Here is a 13,662-nt window from a genome sequence, read left to right on the forward strand (position 1 = left end):
GGACTGTAGCCCATCAGGCTCCTCGGTCCATGGGATTTTCCAGGCATGAATACTGGAGTGGGTTGCCATTTCCTTCTCCAGCGGATCTTCCCGACCCAGGGATCGAACCTGGGTCTCCTGCATTGTAGGCAGACGCTTTACTGTCTGAGCTACCAGGGATGATCTTAGTGATCTTTAGGAGATACAAGTTGTGGATAATAGAATAACTAGGACAGACTAGGGATATAACATGAATTATTTTATAGAGCTGTTTGTTAAGAGTCTCTCACCTATTGAGAGACTAAAAGCTAAACACAAAAGAATATATACTGTGTGATTTCATTTAAATATGAAATCCTAACATAAGGAAAATTAATCTGTAATGATGGAAATCAGATCAGTAGTTAGGAGTGGTGATTAATGGCAAAGGGGTACAGGGAACTCTCTGGGGATAAAGAAATGCTCTGCATCTTGATTAGAGTGGTGGCAACAAGGGCATATTCATTTGTGCAAATTCCTTGACCTATACACATGGGTTCATTTTTAATATGAATTTATATGTCTGTTTTTTTAAAGATTAACAAAGTCTAAAATAATTTTTCTTAGAAAGTTTTTCTTGAATGTCTTGTATTTATAAGAAATATATGGTCTTTAATAGTTTATGAACCATAAATTAAAGAATACAGCAGTCTAATTACTGGTGTAATTAGAAATGACCTGTGTCTCTTCTTTTTCTGAGCATTTTTAAAACAAAAGTAGAGTACTGGCTACTGGGAGGATGCTGGCTAGGGTCAGTTCAGTTCAGTTCAGTCGCTCAGTCGTGTCCGACTCTTTGTGACCCCATGAATTGCAGCATGCCAGGCCTCCCTGTCCATGACCAACTCCTGGAGTTCACTCAAACTCATGTCCATCGAGTTAGTGATGCCATCCACCCATCTCATCCTCTGTCGTCCCCTTCTCCTCCTGCCCCCAGTCCCTCCCAGCATCAAAGTCTTTTCCAATGAGTCAACTCTTCACATGAGGTGGCCAAAGTACTGGAGTTTCAGCTTTAGCATCATTCCTTCCAAAGAACACCCAAGACTGATCTCCTTTAGAATGGATTGGTTGGATCTCCTTGCAGTCCAAGGGACTCTCAAGAGTCTTCTCCAACACCATAGTTCAAAAGCACCAATTCTTTGGTGCTCAGCTTTCTTCACAGTCCAACTCTCACATCCATACATGACTACTGGAAAAACCATAGCCTTGACTAATGGACCTTTATTGTCAAAGTAATGTCTCTGGTTTTGAATATGTTATCTATGTTGGTCATAACATTCCTTCCAAGGAATAGGCGTCTTTTAATTTCATGGCTGCAATCACCATCTGCAGTGATTTTGGAGCCCCACAAAATAAAGTCTGACACTGTTTCCACTGTTTCCCCATCTATTTCCCATGAAGTGATGGGACCAGATGCCATGATCTTCGTTTTCTGAATGTTGAGCTTTAAGCCAACTTTTTCATGCTCCTCTTTCACTTTCATCAAGAGGCTTTTTAGTTCCTCTTCACTTTCTGCCATAAGGGTGGTGTCATCTGCATATCTGAGGTTATTGATATTTCTCCCAGCAATCTTGATTCCAGCTTGTGCTTCTTCCAGCCCAGCGTTTCTCATGATGTACTCTGCATATATGTTAAACAAGCAGGGTGACTCTATGAAGAATGAGGCCACCAGACATACTTCAACAAAACACCTGCTGCAGCCCATCTAACTGTGGTGTACTGTGTTAAGCTAAGGTCCTCAATGGGGCCAAATGTATATTCCTTTTGTATCTTGGTGGAAAAAAAAAATCCCATTGCTGATTTAAAAAAAAAACAACAACAACTCAGATATTTCTGTCTTTTTCTTTCTTTTTTAATAAACTTATTAGATAGTTTGAAATTTACACTGAGATTAGAGATTTCAGGGACTATGGAATTGCATAAAGGGGGAAAAGATTTTCATGGGAATGAAGTCAGAAGTGCTAAGTAAGATCCAACAGTTTATTATATCTTCTATTTCTTCTCTTCATTCCCACAAAGAGCAGTTACTAGGTAACTTTTATATTTGTAATAGCTAAATAGCAAAGAATACTTAGCTTATTATGAAGATCTTGAATAGTAGCTTTCTTTTTAAAGATTGACTTATTTTTTAAAAATTATTCATATTCATGCCCAAAATTTTATAACAAAAATATTATAAAATTAATATATCTAGACCAGGTTAACATCTTGGAATAATACACCATCTACTTAGACTGTTGGGAAATAGATCAGTTGTAGCTAAGCAATTCCATTTACCAGAAGAAAGGGTAGGGATTCCCAAAATGTGTTCTACATCAGTGTATCCCCTGTCAACCCCCATTCCTCTGTGAGAATGGAGGACTCATAAGAAACAGCTAGCCTCCAGGAGCACTGAGGCAGACATCTCTTCCTTCTGATGACAGTGCTACCTCTAGTACTCCCTGTCTGTATCTCCGTTCAGAATTCCCTCAGAGTTTGTTGGTGGTGCCACCCAATACAAGGATCCCTACAGGATGGGATTCTCACACCACTGGCTCCCAGCTGGCCTATATGATGATTGCCTTTGGCCAGGATAGGTTTCCTGCCTCTGGTGGCCAGTTTGGCACAAGTTATGTGTGTTGGCACAAGTTGGCAGTGTGTGCAGAGGAGTTCCTTGAGGAAGGAGCAATTGGTTTGGTAGAATCCTTTATAGAGATTTGATCTTTGCCAGGGAATCTTTTATGTTCTTTACTTTTTTTTTAAATGTCATCCCTTTCCCCTGCTGCTGCTGCTGCTACTAAGTCGCTTCAGTCGTGTCCAATTCTTCGTGACCCCATGGACTGCAGCCCACCAGGTTCCTCTGTCCCTGGGATTTTCCAGGCAAGAGCACTGGAGTGGGGTTGCCATTTCCTTCTCCATCCCTCTCCCCTGCCCCTTGCCAAAATGTACACACACACACACACACACACTTTTTTTTTAACTTTTTATTTTGTATTGTGGTAGAGTCAATTAACAACATTGTGATAGTTTCAGGTGAACAGTGAAGTGACTCAACCATACATCTGCATGTATCCATTCTCCGCCAAACTGCCTTCTCATCTGGCAGCCACATAACATTGAGCAGAGCTCCATGTGCCATACAGTAGATCCTTGCTGGTTCACCTTTTTAATTAAAGCAGTAAGTACATGTCCATCCCAAACTCCCTAACTATCCCTTCCCCCTTCTCTCCCACCAACCACTCTCCATCACCCCTGCCCTGGCAGTTCTAAGTTCATTGTCTAAGTGTGTGAGTCTCTTTCTGTTTTGTAAGAAAGTTCATTTGTATCATTGTTTTAGTAAATCTTCACATATATCTTAACAGTGTTTTTGCTTTCACTAAGGCACTTCTCAGTCAGTCATCTGATAAAAATAACACATTTTTAACAATAATAATCAACATTTATTGGCTGCTTTTTATTTGCCAAGTACAGAAAAGATCCTAGATACATTATATGAATGCATTTCTAGCACTTAAACGATCCTATTTTAAATAAGAATATATTTTGTAGCTATTTCTATTACTTAAAGATTTTAACTCTTTTGGTTCTCTGATTCTTTTGGCAAACATTTTTTTAATTGAGATATTATTGTGTATAACATTACATAATCCCTGCACTGTACAGTATATTCTTTTTTTAAAAAACTTTTTATTTTGTATTGAGGTATAAATGATTAATAAACAGTGTTGTGATAGTTTCCAGTGAACAGTGAAAGGACTCAGCAATGCATATACATGTATCCATTCCCCTCCAAACTCCCCTCCCATCCAGGCTGCCACATCACATTGAGCAGAGTTCTGTATACTATAGAGTAGGTCCTTGTTGGTTATCCATTTTAAAATAGCAGTGTGTACATGTCCACCCTAAACTCCCTAATTATCCTTCTCCACCCCATCATTCCCCTTCCTCCACAACCATAAGTTTGTTCTCTAAGTCCATGAGTCTCTTTCTGTTTGGGGGGGGGGGGGGGCGGTTATAATTTTATTTATTTTTGGCTGTGCTGGGTCTTCGTTGCTGCTCACTTTTCACAAGTTGCAGCGAGCAGTGGCTACTCTGTAGTTGTGGTGTATAGACTTCATAGTTGCAGCTCAGTAGTTGTGATTCCTGGGCTCTAGAGCACAGGCTCAATAGTTGTGGTGCACTGACTTAGTTGCTCCTTGGCATGTGGAATCTTCCTGGACCAGGGCTCAAACCTGCAACTCCTTTGTTGGCAGATGGATTCTTTACCACTGAGCCACCAGAGAAACCCCTCTTTCTGTTTTTTAAGTAAGTTCATTTGTATTGTTTCTTTTTAGATTCCACATATAAGGGATGTCATACAATATTTCTTCCCTGCCTGACTTATTCACTCATTATGACAATCTCTAGGTCCATGTTGCTGCAAATAGCACAATTTCATTCTTTTTAATGATTGAGTAGTATTACAGTGTATATATGTACCACATCTTCTTTATCCATTCTTCCGTCAATGGACATTTAGGTTGCTTCCACGTGTTGGCTATTGTAAACAGCACACGCACACATACATGTTTTGTCCTTAGTATTTTGTCCTAACTCTTAGAGTTTTCAGATACTTCAGTATCTATCATCTATTTTATCCTTTCAGGAATCCTTTGAAGCATTGTCCCAGTGAGGTATACAGATTGACCAAATATTGACATCTACCTAGTGACATTCTGGAAACAATATCCAGAGTTGCTGACTGCAAACCTGTCCCTTTTTCCACCTGTTTGCCTATTTTTTCTCTTAGTCTTCCCAACATGTGCATTTAATCTCGTATTTCCCTTTTTTTTTTTTTTTAAACTTTACATAATTGTATTAGTTTTGCCAAATATCAAAATGAATCCACCACAGGTATACATGTGTTCCCCATCCTGAACCCTCCTCCCTCCTCCCTCCCCATACCATCCTTCTGGGTCGTCCCAGTGCACTAGCCCCAAGCATCCAGTATTGTGCATCAAACCTGGACTGGCATCTCGTTTCATACATGATATTTTACATGTTTCAATGCCATTCTCCCAAATCTTCCCACCCTCTCCCTCTCCCACAGAGTCTATAAGACTGTTCTATACATCAGTGTCTCTTTTGCTGTCTCGTACACAGGGTTATTGTTACCATCTTTCTAAATTCCATATATATGCGTTAGTATACTGTATTGGTGTTTTTCCTTCTGGCTTACTTAACTCTGTATAATAGGCTCCAGTTTCATCCACCTCGTTAGAACTGATTCAAATGTATTCTTTTTAATGGCTGAGTAATACTCCATTGTGTATATGTACCATAGCTTTCTTATCCATTCATCTGCTGATGGACATCTAGGTTGCTTCTGCCTTATGATCCAGCAATCCCACTGCTGGGCATACACACTGAGGAAACCAGAAGGGAAAGAGACACGTGTACCCCAATGTTCATCGCAGCACTGTTTATAATAATCTCGTATTTCCTAATGTGAGAATTGTTTTACCAAGCAAAATTTGTCTACTGAGGGGTATTTCTAAAGGATTGAGGGATAGTCTTGACTGTAGCAGGAGTCAAATGAAGCCCTATTAGCAATGTGGAAGAGTTAAGTTTGCATAGCTGTTACTTTCTTAGAGCTGTACAATTTGTGTGCTAGATATATTTGGTAAAGTACTCCTTAACAACTGCCTTCTCTTCCTAGAAGATTTGAGTGTAAGAAAAAGGAAATTATATATTTCAATAAAATCTGCAGAAAATGGCTGAAAATTCATAACTAAATATTACACATTACTTACATCTGGAAGTTCTTAGGAGTTTCCTTGAGATGAAATAGTTCTTTGCAGCTGTTGACTTCCTGGTATAAGTTATTAGAAGTTGGAAATTAAGTTGATAATAAACTGAGGTTTCTGATACAACAAGTCAGTATCTCAACGTTGTCTATAATATAAATATACTCTTCCAGGAACCAACAAGGACACTAAAGATTTGCAAACACATTTGTAATGTGCCTTCTATTAATAAAAGTAGAATCATTTTGTTTGATGGGGTTTTATTTTGTTTTGATTTTGGCAGTAGTTGTAATCCAGTTACCATTATGGGTCTTGATAATCAAGCCTGGCAGTTGCTCTTTATATTCTAGTGAATCAAAATGACAAGAAAAATTCTAACATGAAGGTATGATGAGCCACTTTATCACTATAGCTTATCACCTAAAGAAGGAGGCAACCTTCATTCATGGTATTTTAACTATACAGTGATCAGTAAGTATTATTAAACTAATCAGCAGAAATAGTCCCCTTATAGTGCTTAAACAATATTTGCTGTTCTCTGATTATACAGACTAGAGCATATAGGCTGAGGGCACTGGCTTTGGAGTTGGAGAGTCCTTGACTCCCATACATACTTGGTCAGTCATGGCTATGTGACCAAAACTCCTTATCTATAAAATAGAGGAGATGTGTTTTGTTTTTTTTTTTCACCACGCCACACAGCTTGCAAGATCTTAGTTCCCTGACCAGGGATCAAACCTATGCCTCCTGCAATGGAAGAACAAAGTCCTTACCAATGGACCATCAGGGAGTTGCCCATAATCTGATTTAATAAAGTATTTAAAAAAAAAAAAAGAAGACGAAAATCAAAATGACTAGTAAGCCACAAGCCATTATTAACATTTTGATATGTTGGAGCTTCCAGTTCAAGATGGCAAAGTAGAAAGATATGCGCTCATCTCATCCTGCAGGAGCACCAAAATCACAACTAGCTGTTGAACAGCCACTGACAGGAGGACACTGGAACCCACCAAAAAAGATACGCCACATCCAGAGACAAAGAAAAAGCTGCAGTGAGATGGTAGGCGGGGCACAATCACGATAAAGTCAAACCCCATACCCACCAGGTGGGTGCCCCACAAACTAGAGAACAATAATACCAAAGAAGTTCTCCCACTGTTGTAATGGTTCTAAACTCCACCTCAGGCTTCCCAGCCTGGGGATCCAACACAGGAACTGGGAATCCCCAGGGAATCTGACCTTGAAGGCCAGTGGGATTTGATTATAGGATTTCCACAGAACTGAGGGGAACAGAGACTCCAGTCTTGGAGGGCACAAACAAAATCTTGCCCACACCAAGACCCAGAGGAAAGGAGCAGTGACCCCATAGGATACAGAACCAAAACTACCTGCTAGTGTTGGAGTCTCCTGAGGAGGCATGGGTCAGCAGGGGCTCACCACAGGAACAGGGGCACCAGCAGCAGCGGGGCGGGAAGGTCCCCCTTGGCGTAAGCCCTCTTGGAGGTTCCCATAAACCCTACCATAGAGTCTGTAGACCCAAGGGCTGAGTCACCTCAGGCCAGACAACTACCAGGGAAGGAGTGCAGCCCCACCCATTAGCAGATAATTGGATTAAAGTTTTACTGAGCAAGGCCCTGCCCACCTGAGCAAGACTCAGTTTTTCCACCTCCAGTCCCTCCCATCAGGAAACTTACACGAGTCTCTTAGCCTCCTCCATCAGAGGGCAGACGAAGAAGCAAGAAGAACCACAGTCCCACAGTGGCTTAAACAAAAATCATATTACAGAAAGTTAATCAGGATGAAAAAGCAGAAAGTTATGTCCCAGAAGAAGGGACAAGATAAAACCCCAGAAAAATAATTAAATAAAGTGGAGATAGGCAACTTCTAGAAAAAGAATTCAGATAATGATAATGAAGGTGATCCAGGATCTCAGAAAAATAATGAAGAAGATGCAAGAAATGTTTACCAAAGACCCAGAAAAACTAAAGAACAGAGATGAATAATACAGTGAGAAGAATCAATAGCAGAATAGCTGAGGCAGAAGAACAGATGAGTGACCTGGAGGACAGAATGGTGGAAATCAGTGCTGCAGAACAGAATATAGAAAAAAGAATGAAAAGAAATGAAGACAGCCTAGGAGACCTCTGGGGCAACATTAAATGCCCCAACATTCACACTGTAGGGCCCCAGAAGGAGAAGAAAGAAAGGACCTGAGAAAATATTTGAAGAGATAATAGCTGAAAACTTCCCTACCATGAGAAAGGAAATTGTCAACCAAGTCCAGGCAGCACAGGGAGTCCAGGCAGGATAAACCCAAGGAGGAACACACGAAGACACATAGTAATTGAACTGACAAAAATTTAAAACAAAGATAAAATATTAAAAGCAACAAGAGAATTCCCATCAGGCTATCAGCTGATTTCTCAACTGAAACTGTACAAGCCAGAAGGGAATGGCACGATATATTTAAAGTGATGAAAGGGAAGAACCTATAACCAGGAATACTTTACCCAGCAAGACTCTCCTTCAGATTTGATGAAGAAATCAAAAGTTTTCCAGACAAGCCAAAGTTAAGAGAATCCAGTACCACCAAACAAGCTTTACAACAAATGCTAAAGGAATTTCTCTAAGCAGGAAACACAAGAGAAGGAAAAGACCTACAGAAAATAAACCCAAAACAGTTAAGAAAATGGATCATATATATTGATAATTACCTTAAATATAAATGCACCAGCCAAAAGACATAGATTGGCTGGATGGATGAAAATATGTTCGTGTATGCACTTCCACTTACCACATCACTTTGCTTAACGCCCCAAATTGTATGTAATTATTTTATATTAGGTTAATCATGTTCCCATTATGGCTTGCAATTATAATTATCTTTTATTTTTTTCTGGATATTGATTGTGAAAACTAATAAACATCTTTTACTATTGTGATTATGTAACTATTATTCACTTAATACCATTGTATCATGATCAGTTAACAAAAAAATAACAGAACTCTATATCACCAAAATTACCATGTAATAGAAAAACCTGCAATCACTTTTTAAAATCCAGAGGCATATCTGAATTATCTAGGAATTTTTTGAAAAATGGAAGTGCCGAAGTATTGCTTTTTTCTTCACCAGAGCTCTAGATATGTTTCTGATGATCAGCCATGTTTAAAAACAACTGAATTATATGATGATCTTTTACTTTTATCTAGTTTGTTTCACTTTTTCTATGTCATATTCAGTGCTCCCATTTCATTTAGTTTATGTTTTTCAATTTCTCCATCTCTTTTTTTGTTGTTCTTTCTCAAGCCTTTATCAAATGTAGTATAAAAGCTTTTGCATATTATATATAAATAATGTAGTATAAAAGCGTTTGCATATTATATATAAATAATATGCATAATATATATATTTTAGAAAACTTACGAATTTTTGCCTAACTAAAAAATGTATGACATTTTTATTCCACCTGTTTGACTTAGTATGAATAGAGTGCTAGATTTCTAATTTTTTAAAAAACATATGCAACAAGCAACAGAGGTTCACTGTATAGCACAGGGAAGTGTAGTCAATATCTTGTAATAACCTAGACCAACCTAGATAGCATATTCAAAAGCAGAGACATTACTTTGCCAACAAAGGTCCATCTAGTCAAGGCTATGGTTTTTCCTGTGGTCATGTATGGATGTGAGAGTTGGACTGTGAAGAAGGCTGAGCGCCGAAGAATTGATGCTTTTGAACTGTGGTGTTGGAGAAGACTCTTGAGAGTCCCTTGGACTGCAAGGAGATCCAACCAGTCCATTCTGAAGGAGATCAGCCCTGGGATTTCTTTGGAGGGAATGATGCTGAAGCTGAAACTCCAGTACTTTGGCCACTTCATGCAAAGAGTTGACTCATTGGAAAAGACTCTGATGCTGGGAGGGATTGGGGGCAGGAGGAGAAGGGGACGACAGAGGATGAGATGGCTGGATGGAATCACTGACTCGATGGATGTGAGTCTGAGTGAACTCCGGGAGTTGGTGATGGACAGGGAGGCCTGGCGTGCTGTGATTCATGGGGTCGCAAAGAGTCAGACATGACTGAGCGACTGAACTGAACTGATATTCACCTTGCTGTGCACTTGAAACATTGTAAGTCAACTATACTTCAATAAAATATAAATATTAAGAGAAAAACACAAATTAAAAAAAACATTTTGCTCTGTTGGCTTTAAGGCTTTTTTCTGCCACACATGTCCACACCTATATATACACGTGTATTTACATATGTAATCCACCAAACTGGGATCACATTTTGTATACAATTTATATATTGCTTAATTTTTCCTGCATATGTTTATTAAAATTTAAAAGTTAATGAAAACAGCTTTTCATGACCAAATAATATTGTAACATATGACTCTATATAAGTATTTAATCATTATCTTCTTGTGACACATTAAGTTATTTCCAGTATTTTAGCATTATAAATATTATTACTTTAAAAGTTCAAGAGTTTTTAAAAATCTTTAAACTTCTTTTATTTCCCTTTCCACTTCCATGAAAATAAATACATTTTCTTGTATTTATTGATTATTGCCTTTATTTCAGTGAAGTACCTCTCTGTGAATACCTTTTTGTAAAGCGTTTTAGGTAGGATCACAAGCTTCTGGAATAGTGCCAGATACATAGTAAGTACTAAATAAGTATTTGTGGTGTGATAAATGAATTAATTGCAAGGATATTAACCCTCGTCTATCATATTTGTTTTAAATGGGATCAAGCCTTATGAAAAAATTTTCCTCTATACCTGTATTATACAAAATAATGTGATCATGGTTCTTAGTCTTTATAACCTAATTTTTTTTCATTCTTTTGTTTCCCCACAGTTCATCCATGAGCTCGGATTTCCCACATTACAACTTCAGGATGCCTAATATTGGATTCCAGAACCTGCCACTCAACATATATATTGTGGTTTTTGGCACTGCTATATTTGTCTTCATCCTTAGTTTACTCTTCTGTTGCTACTTGATTAGGTAATCAATTTTCATTCTATGTTGCTTTAATATATGTTAAACAGTCAATAATAAATCAGCCTTCTGCCCTTAAAGTGTTTTAAACCTATGGTAATTAACAAATGTTCTAAAATTAAGGTGGGTCCATGATTCATTCATTCTCACAAATCCTCCACAACTAGCTCGTTCTCTTTAATATTATATTTATAGATATAATATTTATAAATTTTTACTAGTCACTAAGCCATGTCTGACTCTTTGCGACCCCCTGGATGGTAGCCTCCAAGGCTCCTCTGTCCATGGGACTTCCCAGGCAAGAATACTGGATTGGGTTGCCATTTCTTTCTCCAAAGGATCTTCTCAACGCAGGGATTGAACCCTCATCTCCTGCTTGGCAGACAGATTCTTTACCACTTCGATACATTTTAGGAATTAATATTTATTAGGTACTTACTGTGTGCCAGACCCTGTGCTGTGTGTGCACTGCAATTAAACAAGGTAACCTTATTATCTTTATTTTTCAGAAGTTAAATAATTTCCCTATAGTCACACAGATGAAAAATTGGTTAGACTTGGTACCCAAACCTAGTTGTGTCTGACCTTAGAGCATGTGCTCTTAACCACTGAAAAAATGAAAATAAATCATATTTATCAGGCTTCATTTCCAAAATAACCGTTTCAGAATTTCATAATCACTCTCAAAGGACAGATTTGTACACTAAGGATATTCTAAAACTTTTCTATTAAAGTACAGTTGATTTACAATATTAAAACAATTTTGAGCCTGGAATTTTTTAATGAAGACGAGAACCTACTTTACTTTTCTTTTAGTAGCGGATGGCAGGCTGTTAGGTTGGCCAAAAAGTTATTTCAGGTTTGCCCGTAATTTGCTATGGAAAAAAAAACAAACTTTTTGGCCCACCCAATACTTAAGAAAAACAAAATATTCCCCATTCTTACCTCCTTTTGAGCTTCCCTGGTGGCTCAGATGGTAAAGAATCTGCCTGCAATGCAGGAGACCCAGGTTCGATCCCTGGGTCAGGAAGATCCCCTAGAGAAGGGAATGGCTAAATAAGTCACAATTTATTATTACTAGAATGTTTTCTGGAAGAATAGCAAAAAGATATTTCTGTTAAATGCACCTGCCATAGCAAATGCAAGATAAAATAGTGCAATCTAAAATATTAGTTAAGGCTTCCCTGGTGGCTCAGTGATAATCCAGCCTTGTCCAGGAAGATCCCACATACCATGGAGCAACTAAGCCCATGAGCCACAACAGTTGAGCCTGTGCTCTAGAGCCTGGGAATTGCAACTGCTGAAGCCTGCACACTCTAGAGCCCATGCTCCACAACAACAGAAGCCACTGCAGTGAGAAGCCCACGCACTGCAATTTGAGAGTAGCCCCTGCTCACAACTAGAGAAAAGCCCACGCAACAAAAAAACCCAGCACAGCCAAAAATAAATAAATAAAATTTAAAAAATAATAATAAAAAAGAAGTTCAACAAACCACAGAAAAATGGGCTTTTGGCGGGAGAGTGTTTTCTTGTAAAATGGCTGACAATCCATGACTAAGAGCAAATATTACACACATGCATACATGCACACATATACACAGAGAGAGAAATGCATTTCTGTAAAAAGAGAATTTTGCTACATGGCATATCTAAAATATTTGAAAACTTACATCCTCACAAAAACCAACACACTGATGTTTGTAGAAAGAAGCTGTACCCATAATTACCAAAGCTTAGAAGCAACCAAGATATTTTTCACTGAATGAATGAATTGTAGTGATCTAGATAATAGAATGTTATTCAGCTCTGAAAGTAAATGAGTTATATCTAGCATTGAAAAGACATAGAGGGATCTTAAACACATATTTCTAAGTGAAAGAAGCCAGTTTGAAAATGCTACATACTATATGATTCTAACTATATGACATACTGAAAAAGGCAAAACTATGGAGACAGTAAAAAGATCACTTGATGCCAGGAGCTAGGGAAGAGGGAGGGATGAACAGGTGGAGCAAAAGAATGTGTAGGTCAGTAAGACTATTTTATATGTTACTATAATGGTGGATTTCGTTTGCATGGTCTAGGACATCTTCATTTTGTTATCCATAAGGAGTATTTCTAGCATATCCAGTAAAAGCATGTATGTTTTATTTATTTATTAAAATTTTTAAATTTTATATTGGATATAGCTGGTTAGCAGTGTCATGTTAGTTTCAGGTGTACAGCACAGTGATTGTTATACATATATATCTATGCATGTAATTGCTATGACTTTGGTTATTTTGTTTTTCTGTAACAGTAAATCAGCTTTCTCTCTCTCTTTTTTTTTCTTATTCAGCTTATTCTGATTATTTCCATCATAATAAGAGTATGATTGGAGTAGTAAATAGCAACCCACTCTAGTATTCTTGTCTGGAAAATTCCACAGACCGAGGAGCCTGGTGGGTTACAGTCCATGGGATTGCAGAGTTGCACACAACTGAGCACACCAAGAGTACGATGGAGGACTGATAGTGCTTTGGGGATAGTATTTGCAATCAGGCACATGTTATGTTTAGCTTAAAACTAACAAGATTGGATATTAATAGATTTGTAGTAGTGATCATACTCTGTTCCTTGACAAATTGAGTCATTGTTAACTGAGTAATTCTTATTTGGGAAGCATCTCCGACTTTGCTGAATAACCGTTTGGTGAAGTAGTTATTACAGTTTCTCAGTAGCATTCCTTCTTTTTCTTCCATCTCATGCATGGATGTCTAGTTCACTCCAGTGAGTTTCCCCGGGGTCTCAGATGGTAAAGAATCCGCCTGCAATGCCAGAGACCTGGGTTCAGTCCCTGGGTTGGGAAGATCCCCTGGAGGAGGGCATGG

At 38.3% G+C, this 13,662-nt stretch overlaps 1 protein-coding gene across 1 annotated transcript in view; it reads left to right on the plus strand.

Annotated features, from left to right (window-relative positions):
- RNF24 (ring finger protein 24) overlaps positions 1–13,662 on the plus strand; it is a 111,805-nt gene that overhangs the window by 57,346 nt on the left and 40,797 nt on the right. Inside the window, exon 2 of the mRNA XM_019971915.2 lies at positions 10,649–10,798. Coding sequence (XP_019827474.1) covers positions 10,656–10,798 — 143 coding nt within the window. The 5' untranslated portion in view covers positions 10,649–10,655. The remainder of the gene's footprint in view (positions 1–10,648; positions 10,799–13,662) is intronic.

The sequence above is a fragment of the Bos indicus genome, chromosome 13 (genome assembly GCF_029378745.1).
Source record: "Bos indicus isolate NIAB-ARS_2022 breed Sahiwal x Tharparkar chromosome 13, NIAB-ARS_B.indTharparkar_mat_pri_1.0, whole genome shotgun sequence".
In the NCBI taxonomy this organism is placed as follows: domain Eukaryota; kingdom Metazoa; phylum Chordata; class Mammalia; order Artiodactyla; family Bovidae; genus Bos; species Bos indicus.